The sequence below is a fragment of the Anguilla rostrata genome, chromosome 13 (genome assembly GCF_018555375.3).
Source record: "Anguilla rostrata isolate EN2019 chromosome 13, ASM1855537v3, whole genome shotgun sequence".
Lineage (NCBI taxonomy): Eukaryota > Metazoa > Chordata > Actinopteri > Anguilliformes > Anguillidae > Anguilla > Anguilla rostrata.
The window spans coordinates 40321367-40341205 of NC_057945.1; the positions used below are offsets into that span (position 1 = coordinate 40321367).

Consider the following 19839-nt stretch of genomic DNA (forward strand, 5'->3'; position numbering starts at 1 on the left):
TGAACGTGACGATTGATGTTCCGCGGAAGTGATGAAATGTGTTCATGTGCGAAGAGACATTTGAACTTTTATCATTTGAACCTTTTTAATTTTCAGTCGCTATAAATTGGCTCGCGGCGGCGAGCACCTCTTCACACTCTTGTTAAAGATGACCAAAGAAGGCTTAAAAGGTATAAAATAAACAATGGACAAAATTAGATATGCTGTATGCTGAAAATGCATACTGTACTTTTTTTGGGAAACATATTTAAGCAAAACTTTTTTTCTCTTAGCAGTTGTATGAGCACAACATAATGCAAACTGCCAATTATGAGCTTAAAATAGTTCTGTATAAACCTGTATTTTTTTATTCATTTTATATTGTATTATTTGCTTTGTCAAGCGTAACTTTGGGTGGCCCGCACTGTATTGTCAGTAACATGAGGCCGTTTTCAGGCACAGTGTTTCTAGGACGGCGGAACGACTGTGCAGTGGACCCTGAACAGGAATAAGCGAGTTAGATAATGGACGGATGGATGGGTGGTAGGATGTGTCCAGGGACTGTATGTATTATCGTAGTAATTGAAATGGTCTCACAATGGGGGTAACGGAACGTCTGGCCATTTTGCACGGCTTGCGTGAGAAAATCTAGAGCTTTTGATGTGTGGCGAGCTGTGTCTTACCACAATTTTGCAATTAAACAAAATGTTTTATCACGGAGAATGCGCGTGGTGAAACTGTCAGTGGCTGCACACATTGCAGTCCAGTGTGTTAGGCTACATTTTTATACATAATTTGAGACCATCGAAGCCTTCAGTAAAATGGCTAAAAATGTTTTTTTTTTTCACTGTGACTTTAGTAGCTCGGCTTTTAACATTTTAGATAACACTGTAGGCTGCATTCAGTCATAAACTGACCGAGCAAGCCTCGTACGCAGCAAACAACGTTGACAAATTAGACTGTTAAAGGTCTAAAATTTAAAACGATTTTACATTTTTTTTTTAAACTTTAACGCCTGTTGGGAATTGAATTAGGCTACCGTCTCTGCTGCTGCGGTTTTGACTGTACCTGTTCACCTACCGACTAATAAAATTGTTGCAGTTCAGGATATAACATCTGTTTTGCCAAGTTATTGTCGCTAGGCGGCACCAGAAAGCACTTTTTTTTAGCTTTCTGAATCTGCTGTGTACGTTGTTTTTTTATTGTGCAGTAATAGGTCTACGACTCTCTCTCTCTCTCTCTCTCTCGGGCTGTCTGCTGTCAATTAAGGTGAAGTATTTGCCTACAGTATCTTCCACACGTATATAATGTCAAATCGTCTTATTGATTCCGTTTTAAACAGCCACTACTAGTGTAACATTTTTTGGCTTTCACAAGACAACCCTTAATTTATGGTGATCTCCAGCTACATTCATAGATTAATTTTATGGCATATCTTGTTGTCAGGAGTATGTAACTGACATATTTAACATTTGCACAGCTGGATGTGTTTACTCAAGCAATCTGTGTTTCCTCCTTTCTCCAAGACACAACAGCGGCGTCACACTTGAGAAGTAATTTTTGGGCTTTTGCGTTACAAACCCTGACCCATGACCACGCTCTGTCGTGTCGCCAGTGCGCTGTAGACCTGTCCGTTAGCTTTATATTGACTGCTGTTACAGTCACTAAATCACAGGCACCGGTCATAATTTCACTGGGATCTCATCGCATCACTTGAGCCTGTGTTCGTAAAGCGCCCCATGGTAGGGGTGCTGCGTTTACCTCCTTAGCTCTTAGCTCGTGAGATCGAAATGTTATTCGACACAGTTTCAGGATGATTTGTCATTTCTGCAGTGAGTTTTGTTTGGTGCCAGTGCGGCTGCCAGGCCTCAGATCAGATAAGGCGCACTGAAAACACCTTCGGCGTCTGTGTTTTTATCACACCTCTTCCTCGGGCTGACAGCTTGCCGTCTGTAAGATACCCCTCAGATGCACCAAACAGCGGAAGTATCTGAGTGGCGAAGGAAACATGCAGTCTTACCCGCTGCTACTGGAACGGGATTAATTTAATGATATCTTGGTTATTTGACTCCAAAATAATGCCTTAGCCTTTCCTCTATGCTAACAGCTATACACAGAAGGGGACTGCAAATGATCCGCCAGTAGTGTGGCTCTACATGGATCGCTGTCTATCTTGATAGACGCGGGCGTGCCTCTGGTGTGTGTAGCCTGCATACATACTATTGTGTATCCTGCTCTGGCACTAGTGTATAGGCGAGTGACTACGGGGTGCTGATATCCTGAGTTTTATACTGTATGCATGTTAGGACCTTAGAACTGCTGGGTGTGCAGTGGTAAGAGTCAAAGAGGAATGGCTGATTAAAGTGAATGCTGTTTATTTTACAGTGTGTTCAGTAATGGCGATATACACTGGTGAAAAATGTGTGTGTAGTGGAATGGCTATGGGTGAATGGTGCACAGGAGACCGTGCTGACGAGTCTCCTCGAACCATTCCACTTTTCTCCTTATATACCCAAGGATCAAAGAAAAACCCCCAAGTTATCAAATAAAGACACAATAAATAAAAAACAGCACATCAACGATCCTGCTTGCGCTGTCTCTGTAAGCTTATCATACCAGGCAAAACTTTGTAGTTGGTTGCAGTCCAAATATATACCGGGTAAAGATAGCTATCACTGTTTCTTGCTTTGCAGTCTTAATAGTTTCTATTACTTCAATAATATAAGTGCTCTTGTTGTCCATATCGTAGTGAGCTAGTGAATTGCAATCAGCATGAGCAACGTCACAATTAAACCAAATTGGCCGAAATGACTGTTACCCCAACAACACATTTTGAGTTGACTGGTGGATTTGGGACATTTGTGGATTTGTGGTGGATTTGAAACTTGACTAACTACATTAGTTGTTGGCACACAGTTCTGAAACTCGACAGTTCACACACTGAAAAATTTTTTTTATGAAAACTGTAGACTTTCCATTTTAGTCGGATTAGTCCGTTCACAGGCTGTATAGTAGTAATGAAACTTATTGCCGTTTGTCTGGAAGCGTAAATTAATCATATCAATGCGCTCATGCCTTTGATATCCATATTTAATATTACTGGAAATATAGAATTTGTATAATATGCACTTGTACATGCTTGCATACTGTAGATACTGTACAGTCTGTAAGTATTTGGACAGTGACACAATTTTTGTCATTTTGACTCTGTACTCCAGCACATTGAATTTCAAAGGAAACAATGGATATGATGTTTAAGTGCAGACCGTTTAATTTGTATGTATTTACATCCATATCAGCTGAACCATGTAGGAATTGCAGCTCTTTTTATACATTGCCCCCCTCCCCTCCTTTTAGGGGAACATAAGCTGTGGGACGGTGGGCTGCTCAGCTGTTACTTAGCCAGCTGTGTGTTGTTGCAACATTAGTTCATGCACAAGAAAGTCAACAAATGATCTACAGTTGATTCTGTGTGTGGAATTTGCATTTGGAGTCTGTTGCTGTTGTCTCTGAACGTGAAGATCAAAGATATATCAGCGCCAGAAAAGCAGGTCATCATGGGGTCGAAACAGACAATGCATTTTGACACACACAAAACATCAAGTGTGTCAAAATGAACTGTTTTGGTAAACTGTTTAGAAGCAAGAGCACACTGGTATGCTCTGCGACAGAAAACAACCTGGTGGACCACATAAGACCACTGCAGTGGATAACACAAGAATATTTTCCATCGTGATGGAAAAAAAAAAACATTTTCTACAGATGAACAGATCAAGGACACTCTCCAGGATGTAGGCAACGGCTACAACAAAGAGAACCGTACACCAACGCAACCCGAGAGGGTTCACTGCAAGATGCAAACCACGGGTAAGCCTCAAGAGCAGATCAGCCATGTTAGAGTTAGCTCAAAAAAAGAACATTAGAAACATGTAGATTTCTCGTACAGACTCTCGCAGGCAGATGAGATGAGCATTAACCTCTACCAAACCGTTGGGAAGAGAAAGGTGGGGTGAAGGAAAGGAACAGCTCATGATCTAAAGCATCCCCCCTCATTTTCTAAACAGGTTGGAGGTTGTATTGTGGCTTGGGCATGCATGGCTACCACTGGAACCGGCTCACTTGTATTTACTGATAATGTGACTGTTGATGGCAGCAGCAGAATTAATTTACAGAAACATCTTATCTGTTAACATCCATCTAAAGTCCTCAAAACTTTCTGGATGGTGCTTCACCTTGCTGTGGGACAATGACCCCCAAACACACTGCTAAAGCAACCAAGGAGTTTTTCAGGGTCAAAAAAGTTGAATGTTCTCGATTGGCCAAGTCACCCAACCTGAATCCAACTGAACATGAGTTTCACTTGCTGAAGACAAGACTGAAGGTAGAAATTCCCCAAAACAAACAGGAACTGAAAGATGAGTGCAGTGCGGGCCTGGCAGAGCACCACCAGGGAAGATACCCAGCACCTGGTGATGTCTATGAGTCACAGACTTCCAGCTGTCATCAAATACAAAGGATTTGCAGCCAAGTACTAAATATGACGACTTCAGTTAAGATTAGAAAAATTTATCTGGTTACTTTTGGTCCCCTAAAATGGGGGGACTGTGTATGAAAAAGGGCAGTAATTATGTGGATCACTGGATGTGGATGTAAATACCATTAAATAAAAGTGGACAGTCTGCGCTTTGACCTCAGAGTCATTGTTTAATTTCAAAAAATTGAACGAGCTGGAGGGCAGAGCCAAATCAACAAAAATTGTGTCACTGTCCAAATACTTACGAACTGCAGTGCATGCGTCCATGCTTCTTTTAATTTTCGGCAAGTTAATTGCTAAGTTCTCATAACGGCATCAATCGATCAGTGATGGCTGTGGAAAAAAAAAAAAACGTGAAAGTGATTGAACTTGACCTTTCTTTCTGAGACAGAAAAAGGCTTGTTGGCATCAAGTGAGGCAATTTGGCCGTCCTTGCGTTAGGACAGAGACATAGTGATAGTTTCCCACAGACGTGGCATGTGAATACCCTTTTTTCATGAAAGTACTGAAACTGTATGATTCATTTCTTCCAGGGCACACAAAACGGTGTGGGCACAAGTGAACCCATGAACTCTCGAGACCACAGCCAAGACATTTTCCCACGTGAAAAAAGCTCTGACCTCAGTTGAGTCATTCTGTCTTCTCAGGAATCGCTCGTCTCTAAATGCATTTTGTTTGCTGTGTTCCTGCTTGCCTTCTGAATGCTCTGGGTTAAGAATCATCACCTGTCTCGCAGGTAAGTCATCTCCTGGCTTTTTTTAAAAATTAAAAAAAAAACCTTTTATTTTACATTGATGTTAAAATGGCTGCAAACATAAACTTTCCAGTCCTGGCTTTTCTCAAGCTAGAGAAAATGCTGTCAACGTAATAAAATATTACATACTCATATTTATTTTGTAAAGGTGAGCATTTATTTATTTGTTCACGTAAATAAAAACATTTATTACAAGATGTAGCCATGAAGTGTTTATCTGTTTATACATATCTGTGATATCTGAAGTTTTATCATTTGTTTTAAGATGGCAAGAAGCTGCAGAAGCTATAATTACACAATTGCACGGGTACAATGCTCTCCAAAGTTGAATGGTCATGAATAAAAAAATCATTCAAATTTATATAATGCTTTTCAGGTAATGCTTTGAGTTAATCAGCAATAAATGTACAGAAACAAAAGAAAGTAGAACATGTGTAGACATTAATTATAATTCAACAAATGGGAGAATCAATTTCGCCTAGAAATTATATTAGTTTATGTATTTGTATTAAATACTAATATCAAATATTAAGTATTGGGAAAAAAAATAAATAAAATATTTTGTTTATCATCTTTCTTCAGTTTAGAATTTTTAACTTTTTACACCACGCAAAAAAGGCATTCAATACAAAACCATAATAATCTTATCTTCAGATTCACTGAAACTTCAGTGAATTAATTTCAGTCCATTTTTGTCTGTTTTAAACCGTGTATTATCATAAGTATAGATATTATATAATTGTAGATAATGCGCAACATTGCTATTTAAAAATTATATATTTTTTTGCTTTATTCATTTGGAATAATCAAATTTTATTTTGATTTTATAGCTTTTTTGAATATATTATTTGTACTTTGTTAATTAATTAGATAGTTGCAACATGAATCAAACAGATAGGACATGCATAAAACCGCTTTTAAAATATGCAGTAATTTAGAAACACAGTTATAATGATAAAATATGCTTAGTCAATTATAGAATGAAAACACTGGCGAAACGCGTCGTAGTCATTTGTCTTTGTCTTCATTTCTGCTATAGAGTTAAAGAAACAATTCCTACAGAGTGTAGGCTTTTTCATAAATGTTTAGACTACTCACTAGAGATTTGTTCTATATTTATATTTTATTTATTTGAATGTATCAGTTCCCTGTTGTCTGGTTTTAATGCACAAATCAGTAACTAAAATAGATGCCCTCGGCAGCACTGTCAATATATTTATCTCTCTGATTAAAATGTAAAATGTGGAAAAAGAATAATAATAATTTAATTATTACTAATTCTCAATTTTTGAATGCATTCAGAATGCATAGAATGTTGGAAACGTAGGACCTTGTTTATATGCCAGGATTCTCAAACTGTAATATTGTTAAATAATGCAAGCATGCATTACAGGAATTTAGCTGACGCTCTTATCCAGAGCGACTTGCACAAAATTATACATAGAATTTACACTGCATCCATTTATACAGCTGGACATGTACTGAAGCGATGCAGGTTAAGTACCTTGCTCGAGGGTACAAAGGCAACGATGTCCTACCGGGGAATCGAACCTGCTGCCTTTAAGTTAACAAGAGCAACTCCTTACTCATTATGCTACACTGCCGCCCATGCAAACAAGCGTTTAATATGAGCTGTGATCCATACACCATGATTTCGTAACAAGAATGACTTTGGGGAGAGAGGGGAGGGGGGAGGGGGGGTGAGGGGGCCCTGGCGCTGGGCCCAGATCAGCTTTCGGAGGTTCTGAAGGAGGTGGACGAGGCGGAGCCCCCCCAGCGAGGCCCGGGTCGCCCCGAACACCCCAGGCAGAGCCTGCGGGCACGCCTCCGGAAGTGCCGGTCCAGGCACAGGTAGATGGCGGGGTTGGCGCAGCTGCTGAAGAAGGCCAAGCAGGACGAGAGGACCAGCCCCGTCTCCAGGGCCGCCATGGCCCCGCAGGACAGGGCCACACCCCGCATCCTGGAGCCGATTAGGACGACCTTCAGCACGTTGAAGGGGATCCAGGAGAGCAGGAAGGCGGCGACGATGGCGAAGACGATCTTGAGCGAGTGGCGTCGGCGGCGCCGGGCCTCTGCCTGGGCCTTCCCCCCGCTGCCGCCGCCGGGCCGCCGCAGCTGCGCCAGGATGGAGCCGTAGCAGAAGACGATGACCAGCAGGGGGAGCACGAACCCCAGGAAGAAGGAGGCCAGGCTCAGCACCTGGAAGGCGCGGGATTCCCTGTCCTCCACGCAGAAGGGCAAGCCCTCCCCGCCCGGGTCCCGCGCCCGGCGGAAGAGCAGCGAGGGCGTCCCCAGGGCGAGGGAGAGCGCCCACACGCCCGCGCAGGTCAGCTTCACGCAGCGCGCCGTGCGCAGGAAGCGCGAGTCCAGCATGCGCACCACCGCCAGGTAGCGGTCCGCGCTCATGCAGGTGAGGAAGAAGACGTTGGAGAAGCGGTTGACGGCGATGACGTAGCTGCTGAGCTTGCAGAGGCCGTCGCCGAAGGCCCAGCGGTGCTCCTGCAGGGCGGAGACGGCCCACAGCGGCAGCGTCAGCACGAACACCAGGTCCGCCGCCGCCAGGTTCAGCACGAAGGTGTCCACCAGCCGGCCGTCCTTCTGCCGCTTGCCGCGCAGCACCGCGATGACGAAGACGTTCCCCGACACGCCCGCCAAGAAAATGAGGAAGTAGACAGCGGGCAGGCAGACGCTGGACAGGGGGAGGCCCGCGGGGGGGCAGTCCTCCATGTAGAGCACGCCTTCGGCGTCAGTGACTGCCTCGCCGCTGAACTCGTAGTAGTCCACCGTAGGGAACGTGGTGCCCTCCATTACTGCTGGCTCTGGGTTACCCTGGCTTGCAGGCACAAAATTTCAATGTATGGCAGCGGGTAGTGCCACATGCTTAAATACCTCTCTCTCTCTCTCTCTCTCGCTCTCTCGCTCTCTCTCTCCCTATCTTGCTCTCAGCGCTGTCGTCTGCCTTCCTGTTTCTCGTTATACGTACCACCCGGGCGAAGAGCACACAAGAGTGCAATCAAGATTTGCCTGATAGGTATTATGAAATGTCTTCCGTTGTACAAAATATGATATGGAATTATCCTCACCAACCCCTTCATTATTCTGACCTAAATATCAGATAAGCATTAACGTCTAAATAAATGTCTCCCAAACGGGGGTCAAGTGTTTGTGTTTTAACGGCAGTCTGCAAGAAATTCTCTCATTGTTGAGAGACTGGACGAGTCTTATTGATTTATTTTACTGTTGTAGTTTGTTAGTATGATTAAAGACAGTACAGTTAAGTTTGCAATTTCCATCTTTATTTGTAACATTAAGGAGGTCAACATCTTAATCAGTACTGACAGATTCCGAGCAATTCAGCCATGTTTGCAAAATATACAATGAAGGAACAATGAGGAGAGGTTAACAGTGGCAGGATGCAGTTGGTCTTGTTCTGCAATGGAGAAAGACGGGATTAAGTCAGCCAGGGGTCCCCTCCATCGGTCCTTCATCGCAATAATCGCCCGGGTAACGGCAGGCAGTTGTATCCCTGGGTGATAAGCCTGTTCCCCAGTTAGTGCTAGTTCTTCTGTAGTACTGTGTGGCCAGTCGTGTGTCGAACAGTCACTGGTTCAACTGCAAGTGCGTGTGAGGACCGTGGAGAGGCACGACAAACAGAACACTTTTTCACCTTTTTAAAGGTAAAAGTAAGACCTTTTGACACATCAGTAACATTCCTGTAGATTACCGACAATTTTAAAAGAGATCCACCAAATCCACCAAAACTAAGAACAAAATTCCTCTTGTGATTTTTGGCTAGAAACATATTCCATTGAAAATTCTCAGAAATTGTCACCAACATTTAAGGAGTTTTGATCTATGTATGTATGCGTGTAAGTATGATCTATTGGACGTACTGTAGATCTGATCTCCTTTACTATTGTAGGCTGTTGCCAGTCATATTTAGGTAAGGTTAACTTATTGTTTCGTTATGGTTTTTATTATTAATAGTATCGTTTTGAATTTGAAACCCCTATTATATTTTATGCTTGAGATACAGAACAGAAGTCAGAATTGTATTGGGCATGAAACGGTGCCCAGCTTACAGGAAACCAGGGTAAAATCTGAGGTGTGTCAAACGGTAATTTCAAACCACACGTCTGTCTGCCTTTCCAAACAAAACGTTTTTTTGCCCTTATTTAACTTGTGATTGCCCACACATGCAAGACTGTTTAAAGTGTTTCAAGTAATTGTCTGATTTAGAGAGTGAACAAATTGAGATATATTCAAAATTTTGATTATAACCCCTGAGGCTTTTCCTGAGATAAATTACCACCTTCAAAAGGTAGTAAATACTCACCTTTGGATTGTTATGCATAAAAAATAGAAATAAATATATAACTGTATGTACCTAGAACTGAAAAAAGACTGATTTGGCTCAGGACCAGATTTAAGGCTCACCTTAGTGAACCAGTATGTTTCATGCTTCTTGAATAATAATATTTAAAAAATCTTGCACAAAGGCTGGTCTTTGAGCAATCCACAAAGTCCTGTTTCTGAACCTCAGTTGTACTTCACGTGTAAATGTTTTCAGCTGAATGGTATTTTGTGCTTTTGATTAATAAACAACAGCCACAAAGGAAAAGAGAACTTTAAAATGACACCAGCACTGCCCTGGTGACAGACAGAAAGTAACAAGTTTAAAAATTTTTGATATTGCCAAGCACACTTCTGTCCTAATCAGGAGTTGATCATAGATTTATAACATTCACCAGGCTATTTTGGACCGCGCCCAAAACTAGAGTCTAATATAAATTTACTCATTAATGTCTAAATATGCAAATGAACACTGCTATACATGCACCATTACTGGGACTATTTCCCCCGGTGCGCATCCAAACCCACACATGACCAGTCACCTTGAAGGGGCTTCTCTACGTCTCCAATGAAAAGAGTTTCTGGGTCCCGGGTTTCATTTAACATTTAATCAGTCATTTATTCAGCTTACCCTAACAGGAAACAAAACATGCACACAATCTGAATGCCGCGCCGTAAGACCTGATTTGTGGTTTCATTGCTCTTGTGGAATGAACCAGCTGGTCGATAACACCAGACTCTTTTGTTTCGACAGGAACTTTCACTTGCTTTGCGGATGTTCGGTTGGGTCCCGGTTTGAGTGCAGTTGTCTTTGTTCTCGCTGGGCCGCTTGGCCTCGGTGCAGGTGACCGTTCCAGACGGGGGGCAGAGAGGAGCGTGTGGCAGAGCTCACTGCACTGCCACACGGACGTGCCGGAGGTTCTCCTTCACCCGCACAAACTCAGGGATGTTCTCCTGGCCCTCCTTACGCTTCAGCTCCTCCTGCTCGTACTGCCGAACAAGAACATGGGTGCAGTGTGTGGGTGTGTGTGTATGTGTGTGTGTGTGTGAGCGTGATAGAGTGTGAGAGAGAGAGAGAGAGAGAGAGAGAGAGAGTGAGTGCATGTTTGAGTCATAAAGAGATAAAGTGTGTATATTTGTGTGTTTGCATGTGTGTGTGTGTGAGTGTGTGAGTGTGTGAGTGTGTGCGCGTGCATGCATGCGTGTGTGCATGTGTGTGTGTGCATGTGTGGGTGTGTGTGCATGCATGCGTGCGTGTGTGTGTGTGTGCATGAGTGTGTGTGCGTGTGTGTGCGTGCGTGTGCGTGCGGGTGCGTGCGTGTGGTGCGTGTGTGCGTGGTGTGCGTGCGTGTGTGCGTGTGTGTGCGTGCGTGTGGCATGTGATGTGTGTGTGTGTGTGTGTGTGCGTGGTGTGGTGGTGCGTGTGTGTGTGTGTGTGCGTCGTGGTGCGTGTGGCGGTGTGCGTGCGTGCGTGCGTGCGTGCGTGCGTGCTGTGTGTGCGTGTGTGTGTGTGCGTGTGCTGTACCTCCTGCAGCCTTTGCTTCCTCTTGCGTAGCTCCTGCTCCAGGTCGGAGGGTGGTGGGACGTCCTGCTCCAGCCTCCGCTGCTGAAGGACCCTCTGGAGCTCCGGCTTGCCCCCCAGGAGCAGCCCCCTAAGAGCCCACAGCACGGGGCGGCAGCGTGAGGGGGGAGGGGTTTGGGAGCTGCGTTTCGGCTCGATTCTCAGGTGGGGCACTGCTGTACCCCCCGTGAGCACGCCATTTAACCTGAACGGTCTCAGCAAATAGCCAGCCGTATTCAACGGACTGTGTGTAAAGGATGTAATCTGTGAGTTCACCTTTAAATGCCGAGAGTGTGTTTGTGAAATACGAAGGCACGCCCGAACGCAGGACTGCAGAATCTCTCAGCACTGAACACTCCGTGGACGTTCACGGCATACGGCTGCGCGCTCAAATGTGGCGCTGGCTAACGAGCTACAGTGCTAACGTGCACGTGCCTCGTTAAACTGAACTGAGGAAGAAGGACCCGCGCTGCACTAACCTCAGCTGTGTCCGGGCCAACCTCTAAAGATACCGTTTTCTGCCTCACACCTACCTACCACCTGCGCTCACCACGGTGGACTGGCGATGCCTCTGTGCTTCCACACTACCTCCAGGTACCCTGCTGGAAAGGGCTGGGGATGTCGTGTTTCTCAAGGTCGCGAGGTGTTCGGGTGACACAGAGAAAGTGAGAAACGGCTTCGGCGAATTGTTTATTTTCGGAGAGTGGGTTGTTTTCAGTTCTGCACGGGCCTCAGCCACAGACCATCTCAGACAGGAAGTGGCAGAGTCAGCGTAACCCGGGCAGTCGAGCCCGCTGTGGCAGAAAACGCCGCTCGCTGTGTCTCCGTGCGCTCAGCGCGTCAGCGCAGGCGAACGCCGGGGCCGGGTCAGGCCAGGGCTCAGAACCAGGCGGGACAGGGCGCCGTCTCTCACGCCGCAGGACGATTGGCTCAGCGCGACTGAACGTTCGTGAAAGCGGCAGTTTGAGAAATGAGAAAATGCAGAGCACCAGCGCGACGGGCATCTCGGCCTGGGTGCTGCTCCGTTCTGTTTTTCTCATCTGCAGGTGCATAGTGGGCGGGGTCTGGCTTGTCGTGGGATGATGCGGTGCACCTGTGAAAGCTGACCTGTTGTCTATAAGGCCTGCCCCCCCCCCCCCAAGGAGCCGTTGGCCTGATGGCAATGCGGTTTTAAACGCAGTTCTGCCTCTCGATAATGCTGTAATAGTGCTGCAATTAAAGCGACCAGCTAACAAGGACAGTAATTATTGCAGCAATTACTGCGAATTCTGTTGAAAGAAATTATGTTTCCAGAATATCTATTCATGTAAGAAATTTCATATGTTCATTGGATAAAATCTTGCGAATAGTGCTTGATTCAACCTGTTGAAGAGTTGTGATAATGTTCTTGTGAGTTTGCAGAATAAGTTTGTAATTAGCAGGCTAAATCAACTGTTGAAAGTTGTTTTTTTTTCCAAAATTTTTTAGGTGTTCTAGAACTCTGTTTGCTTTACATTTCCATTAGTGATTACTAGATCAGCAGTAGAATGTTCAGTTTAAGAACATTTTAATAACCTCACACTACAAAGGGTTAAAGGTTCTGTGTTTGTTACATTAATTACTTGTGCTGGGAAGTGGCCTGAGGTTTAAGAAAGAAAAAAAAAAGAAAAGAAAAAAAAAGCTTTGCAACACTTCCTCCAAACTGCTGTTTTATTCTGTGGTTACTGAGCGTAAATAAGAGCAGGCTGCAGAGGCTTCTGCCTGTGTTGGCATCGTTCTGTCTGGCCACAGAGACCGCGCACTGGCTTTCTTCTGCTCTGTGCTCCCGCTTCCGAGCTGAACAACACGCTTTTCAGCGCACGGTTTAATACACCGCCACTCACTCCTCTGCAACTTTACTTTTTTGTGCTGTTTGTAGTTCACTCACTGACACAGATAGAAACCAGCATTAAAATAAACACTGAAATAAACTTTTGGAAAGTTTCTGTTTTTCTTAAATAACTGAAAATCCATTTTGGCCGTTGTTTTCCTGCAGTGTCGCCGAGGTGTACAGCAAACTGCAGATTCCTCCGCAGAGAGGACGGAAGAGATGGCGGAGGGAGGGAAGACTGCGTCCTGGTTCAGAGGCTCTTTTATCTGTTCTGAATTGGGCTCTTTTGACCTATTAAATAACTGGCTCAATGAACCATCGGCGGCTTTCCCTCTCCATTTCATATGCATGTTGTTCCACAGTGGGTGTTTTATCAGGCTGTGAATATAAAATTAGTGACAGAGCATTAACTGTGGCTGACTTGTGTGAGCCATCCATCCATCTATCTATCTATTTATCTATCTATCTGTCATGTGACCAAGTGTTCTCTCGGCATCAGTAAATGAATCAGCCTAAATTTCCGTGTCGTGAAGGTCTTCCTCTATTGCACTTTCTTTTATCGTGAGGCTGTCTCCAGCGATACGCAGCGCTGGCATTGCGATGACTGCTGGAGACAGCGCTGCTGCTGCAGCGGCTGTCGTCAGCAGCGCAGGTTGCCAGCGCTGCTGTCGTCACTGGAGACGCGCGGTTTGCCGATTGCGATTGTCAGCGGTCATTCGGAGGGATGGCGTTGCGATTGCCGGTGCAAAGCTCTCACACTGAGGTGGTGTGACAGTGGAGCACAATCACAGGCGGTTATGACCACTGATATGATCATAGAGTGGGGGGTGGGGAGGGGGGGAGAGTGGGGGGTGGGGGGGTCATTCCCCTCACCTTCTGTGGCTGAACAGCAGCTCGCGGTGCAGGCTCCGGTGGGTGGGTGACTCTTGCACGGGATTGGTCACCCTCCTCGGCTGGATGATGTCATCGGAGGCCTCGGGGGCCAGGGGAGAAGGAGTCATGTGACGTGCGCAGTTCTCTGGGATGGAGGGAGAAGGAAAAGGGGCCGTAGTTAGCCCAGACCGTGGGTCTCAGATCAGCCATTTTACCCGTCTTCTCATAGAACTGTTTAAATGAAACATGCGGAATGGACTCGAGCAGGTAAAGCAAGCAATGCTGTGTATTCACTCCAGATGACTTCGGATTTCACTGTGTATCAATGCAGAAATCAGTAACCATAATCAGACTCAGAGCAATTTCTAAATTCATATTGAGGGTTTGGCAGGGATGAACACTGAAAACAGACTCTACCTTTTCTGTGGTTTCTGATCCCCATTCTCTGCAAAATGGCCACACGCGACAGACAGGAAGAACATGACATAGTGTTACTGTGACGAATGTTTGAGTTAATTCTGGTAACAAAAGCAAACCAACAGATATGCACACAGATAAAGCAGCTTCCCTTGTTGTGTGCGATTGCATTCTTATTACAGTATTCCTGGGGAAGATCATTTGTGGACACACATTTATAAAATGAAACATTATTAGTACTCAGAGATTAATTGTAGAACACAACAGAACTCTAGTTTCTGCTTACGGCCAGGGTGAAAGATGCTATGCTGTCATATTTGACCCTCAGATTCATTATTTAGAAATTAGAACTAACATTCAGAAGACTTAAGTACTGACCAACAAGGAAGGAATGGAAAAATGAATTTTATTTTAAAATTTGCATCAGTCATTCTTCCAGGTTGGCCCCGTTGAAATGAACAAAGTGTACCTTGTATTGATCGCACAAATCAGGTGACTGTTGAAAAAGATTGTGCATCGAAAACACGTTGAACGAAAGAGACAGTTAAACGGACAGCCACAGCCCTGTCATTGAACAGAGGATTAAAGATGAATGGCCTCTCAGGGCATTTCTGTGGCCTTATGTTTGAAACATACGCTAACCCCATCTGCCCTAAAGAGAAACACCTGTTTGGACCACAAGAGAAAGAAGGGGATGTTGCTGACTAAAACCGCATCTCAGCAAGCTTTCCATCATGCTGCTTAATTTCAAAAGAAGACAGGGAATCAGTCTGCCCATCTCCCCACTTCATCATGTATAACCACCCCCCCCCCCCCATCCACTACATCCATGCCACTACGCCAAGCTCTTTGGTCAGACCCCCCCTTTCGTAATAGGAAATTCTTTGACCACCCCTGACAACTTTGGTTCCGCTGGTATCTCATGAACTTTTTGTTCCTTCAACCCTCCCTCCTGCCCCTTGTCTCTCCGTGCTCCCCCCAGGCGGCACGCCCCCCCCCCACTTATGGACCTCTGCACTACACCAAACACCAGAAACATCTTACCTGTGTGCTGAAAGACACCTGTGTACAATCCACTGATTCAGAGAGAAGATAAGCAGTTACAGAGACACTCAAGAGCTCGTCTGTCCCAATGTCTGTCTGTGTCACTGAGCCGGAACGACGTCCGTCCTTCCTGGAGGGACAGCTTAAGGAGCAGTGAGAGTGCAGCCTGGCCAGACGCTCCAGACTCTTCAGCGAAATCAGATTACCCGGCTAATTTAGGGGAGGCATGTTTGGGAGGAACCAGATGGTGCAGCAGATTACCGCGCTTGTCCAGACAGAGACGTCCTGTGCCCTTGTGCCCTCTGCTTTCATCTGACCCCAATCCTTAAAATAACCATCACATTTTTTCAGGCCAATTCCTCCACCTATATATAAAAAGAATGTTATGTTTATTGTAAGCATAGGACCTTTCCTCTCTGGCTGCCAGTGAAAAACATTTCCAACAGGTGCTTAGCCTCATGCAGATTGGCCAGCCCAAAGGTAAACAGGATATTTTGTGAGATTAGGGTGCTCTAGGGTGCTCTGTAAGGCCACACCCACTATCTCTCCAGGTGCTGTTCTCTTGGAAAGCTTACACCAAGTGGAACATTAAAGCCCCTTCAGCACTTCAAGACAATCAATGTTGTTGGACCGCAGCCGATGAACTACCACAAAAATAACTGAAACTGTAAACAGTGCTGAGAATATATCTGATATACAGTCTCTGTAACTCAGATCAATACAAGTTAAAGAGTAATGGCTAAGGCCAGCACCCCAAATTAAAAGCTTAATATGTTCTGTAATTTTGCAAGTTTTCCTACTTATTTATTTGTATGACTGGAATGAACTGGACATTTAACCTCACACCACATTAAACACATCCAGAGCAACTTATGTAAATAAACAAATAAAATACTGAAGAATCATGTCAGAGTATACGTCCACACATTACCCGTCCAGAATGACAATAATATTGGAAGATGTTTAGATGGGTTGATTAGAAAACCTGGGAATTTCGGCAGGACAAAAATAAACACGTAACGATCAGAGTGACGTCTGAGTAGGCCATCCAGAGACTGTAAAAAATATGGACAAAGCTACTGTGACGTCATTGCCTCTCCGTGGGTCTGTAAAACACGTTTTGAAGCTCAATGGCGGGCGCGGCCATGTTCTCGATTTGGAGCCAAAACCATAGAGTTAAGCGGTCTTGTGATTTTTACAATGTGATTGACAGTCCGGTGCGGAAAAGCCCATCAACCTGAACGAACGATTGCAGAACGAACTTGAGGCTAACTGACTGTCTGCCGCTATGTTTTAAAATATATGATCAAATGTTTACGGAGTTTAATTTCCATCCGTGACTGTACTGTCATGTAATCACGGTATATGTATGACATTAATAATACAATTATGTTCAGTTATCTTCAATTTATGTTTCTCGGCAAAACTAATATGCTTGGCTAGCATGTCAGCTTGCCAGTGAGCTAGGTAAGCTATCCGTGGTTAGCTCACGCATTAGCAATATGAACTACAGGGAAAGAACATTGACTGCACTGATGGTCAATCAATCAGAGATGTGTAGACTACTGGTGATTTGACTAGGCTAATTTTCGTATAACTGTCTGGTAGACCTGCTGTTAACCAAAACTTCAGAGGAGGATTATTTTATGGTCGTCTAGTGCAGCTGTAAATAGCACACGCTATAATGAAACCACTACAAAATTGGATGCCTGCATTTTCTGACTTCACACAGGTGGACTGTGGTCGGAGCCGCAATATCAAGGCCAAGAGACGCCACCTCCCACCCCAGTGACCACAGATTGTAGCCCCTACTGTAGCTCAGTCCTCTTAGTAATCCGGAAGTGACACAAGTGACACCTCATTGGTCCAGAACAAATATTGGCACTGTGCCCAAATGACGCAATAAATCATGAAATCGACCCATGGACAGTCATAAGACGAATAAAATACACATATTATGACTATTTGTTCTTGTGAGAAAAAATTATTGACTTTGTAATTTGATCGCATTTGTACCGTAGACTTACATGGAAACCGGATATGAAAACACCTATACTGGAGCCATCCGTAGTGGCGCTAGTGAGCAACCAGGAACTACAACACCAGGAAATGAGCTTCAAAAACGAAGTCAGGTTTTGGCCGCTTGAGGCCATCGCTATGATCATCGTCAACCCGGGCTTTCTAGAAGCTTTTGCTTTTGACTTTGCCTGACTGGGTACGCATGCGCACATTTGTTCTTCGTATGGTTTTCGATGTTCGGCTGTTCGCCCTGGGTTTACTGTTTACTGATACGAGTGCAGTTTTACAGCCGTAAAATGAAGACGTGAAAGGAAGTGGGATATTGAACCTAGTGGGACCGAAACAAACTGCGAACATGACGAATGGTATGCTTTCTAAGATGTTTAACACCGTGTTTTAAGCATCCACAGTCTTATTTTGAAAAGTTGCTAACTAAGTGATTTAAACAAGATCGCTAAGCTGTGAATGAGTTGGATAGGTAACTAGACTTGCTAAATTTGGCATTTTTGCATACGTGGCTCGCTCGGAAGACAGATCGAGGAATTCTACCTACTACGCTGCTCGCTGTGTCTGTGTTATTAAAAGTGTAGGTATTTGAATTAAAATACAGTGAAGTCGAAAGAGTCGAATTGCTGGGCTAACTGCTAGCTAGCTAGTGCTAGCCTCTCTCATATATAGGCTAGATTCTTTCCAGGTTTAATTGTTTTGTTTAAATTATGTTTTTAAGTACACAGTGTAATATAGTCCATGTAATATGTGTTTGAGTGTTTCAGTGTATTGTTACACTGTTCCAAGACACCCTGCGTTGAAGCAATTTTCACTTTGCATGTTGTAGTAGACGAGCCTCCTAGTAGCAAGAACCTGACGTGCGATGCTTGGCGTCATATATGTAATTTCTCTAGGCAAAGTAAATGTGACATGCCCCCGCCAAGGCGTAACTTTTGACGGAACAATTGACGGAATGAAGTTAACCTTGCGTTACTTGAACGGTTATGAAGCTAGCGCACTAGTTTCGCCGTGCGGAAGTTCATAAGCAGGCTTGCATTATTAGAACAATACATTTGTGGTTTATTTAAGCATGCTTAATGAAACGATGCTATCTTATTTCCACCACGTTGTTCGTTTCGGTCATGTGAAGGCGTAGTCGGGTTTATGTCTGACAGCAACCAAGCGAGTCTCTTGGTATTTTTTCCCCCTGTAAATACACAAGAGAAAGCAACACCTACCGCCGTGTGCATAACAGGTTTCAGGTGCATTCCAAAGAAAACAGGAAGGAAAGAAGGAAACATTCACACTGCCGATGTTTTACACGTAAGCAGCAGGTTACCAGATACATTTCTCACTTATTGGTCTGTTGGTCGATTGAATTACTTGTAAAAAATAAAAAAATAAAAAAAGAAGAATTACCAACCCATGCGCTCAAAGACGTTTTAACAAATCATATAACAAATAAATTGGTGCGTTGGCTTCTCAAAGATAATTATAGAAAGAGTGCGGGCTACCGTCTTTCCTTTCGATTTAATTACTTGACAAAATAGTAGTTCAAGAGCCTGAGGTAAGAGAAATTGTGTGTTACAGTTACTTAGCAGAGGCTCTTATCCAGAGCGAGGTACCGAAGTGGTTCCAGTGCTTGTCTAGTGAAGAATGAGTTGTTGAATGCACGCATTTGAAAGTGCGGTTTTGTCTCTTCCCGCTGGACAGTGTACTCATTTGATGGGATCCTGGTATTCGGTCTGCTGTTCATCTGCACCTGCGCGTACCTGAAGAAAGTGCCCCGTCTGAACACCTGGCTACTGTCGGAGAAGAAGGGCGTGTGGGGAGTTTTCTACAAAGGTAGGAGTCACGTGTCGCTCTCATCACCTACAGGTACCCCCGGCTACTCAGATGGGTTCCCCCTAAATAACCACAACTATTATTATCAATCACATTTGGAGATTCTCTCCTCAGTGTAGCTTCAGCAAGCTGTAACTGTGTATGATTTAACTTGGACTGGTTCATGTCTAATGTTTGGATTGTGCAAGATTCAAGGTGCCGTTTACCATATATTATTACACTCGCCTTGCAGACACTTTTCGCAGTAGTGGAGAGCATCAGTAAGCTGTATGCTGATGGTGACAGATACACTTGAGTACCACCAATAGCTCATCTTTGTATGCTTCTCGTGATGGACATGCTGTGAATTGATTCCGAGGCTCCTCAAGGAGTCAATTTATCCTAATCTCTCAGCATCCTGCTGTGGCAACAACACCGACATCCCTCAAAGCTGGACAATTCTTCCATTTGTCCTAATTCAGGTGTTACTGTTGGAGGGGGCTGGGCTTGTCCGGACCCTCCAGCCTTACGCTGTCCCATCACAATAGGCTGTCAGTGTGCAGGATATCCCCCACCTTAATATGCAGAGAGTGGGAGATGTGGGAGAGCCTCTTTGCTGCCCTGTAGTTTTGTTTCGCTGTTGG

The 19839-nt window shown here is 44.5% G+C and overlaps 3 protein-coding genes across 3 annotated transcripts; 1 reads left to right on the forward strand and 2 right to left on the reverse strand.

The window, feature by feature from the left end:
- Positions 1-5284: 5284 nt before the first annotated feature.
- On the reverse strand, positions 5285-8221 carry gpr25 (G protein-coupled receptor 25). The gene is made up of 2 exons (XM_064305868.1): positions 6787-8221; positions 5285-6690 (listed from the first exon to the last, which is right to left on the reverse strand). Exon 1 carries the CDS (start codon positions 8073-8075, stop codon positions 6996-6998), a length of 1080 nt encoding a protein of 359 aa, XP_064161938.1. The 5' UTR covers positions 8076-8221; the 3' UTR covers positions 5285-6690; positions 6787-6995.
- A 325-nt stretch (positions 8222-8546) lies between these two features.
- LOC135238161 (protein FAM107B-like) lies at positions 8547-16389 on the reverse strand. The gene is made up of 6 exons (XM_064305870.1): positions 16350-16389; positions 15365-15729; positions 14321-14348; positions 13904-14048; positions 11146-11272; positions 8547-10610 (listed from the first exon to the last, which is right to left on the reverse strand). Exons 3-6 carry the CDS (start codon positions 14343-14345, stop codon positions 10509-10511), a joined length of 399 nt encoding a protein of 132 aa, XP_064161940.1. The 5' UTR covers positions 14346-14348; positions 15365-15729; positions 16350-16389; the 3' UTR covers positions 8547-10508.
- Positions 16390-17548: 1159 nt separating this feature from the next.
- On the forward strand, positions 17549-19350 carry LOC135238162 (protein kish-B-like). Its single transcript, XM_064305871.1, has 2 exons — positions 17549-17748; positions 19085-19350. The coding sequence occupies exons 1-2, from the start codon at positions 17739-17741 to the stop codon at positions 19333-19335; spliced, it is 261 nt and encodes an 86-aa protein (XP_064161941.1). The 5' UTR covers positions 17549-17738; the 3' UTR covers positions 19336-19350.
- The last annotated feature ends 489 nt before the right edge of the window (positions 19351-19839 follow it).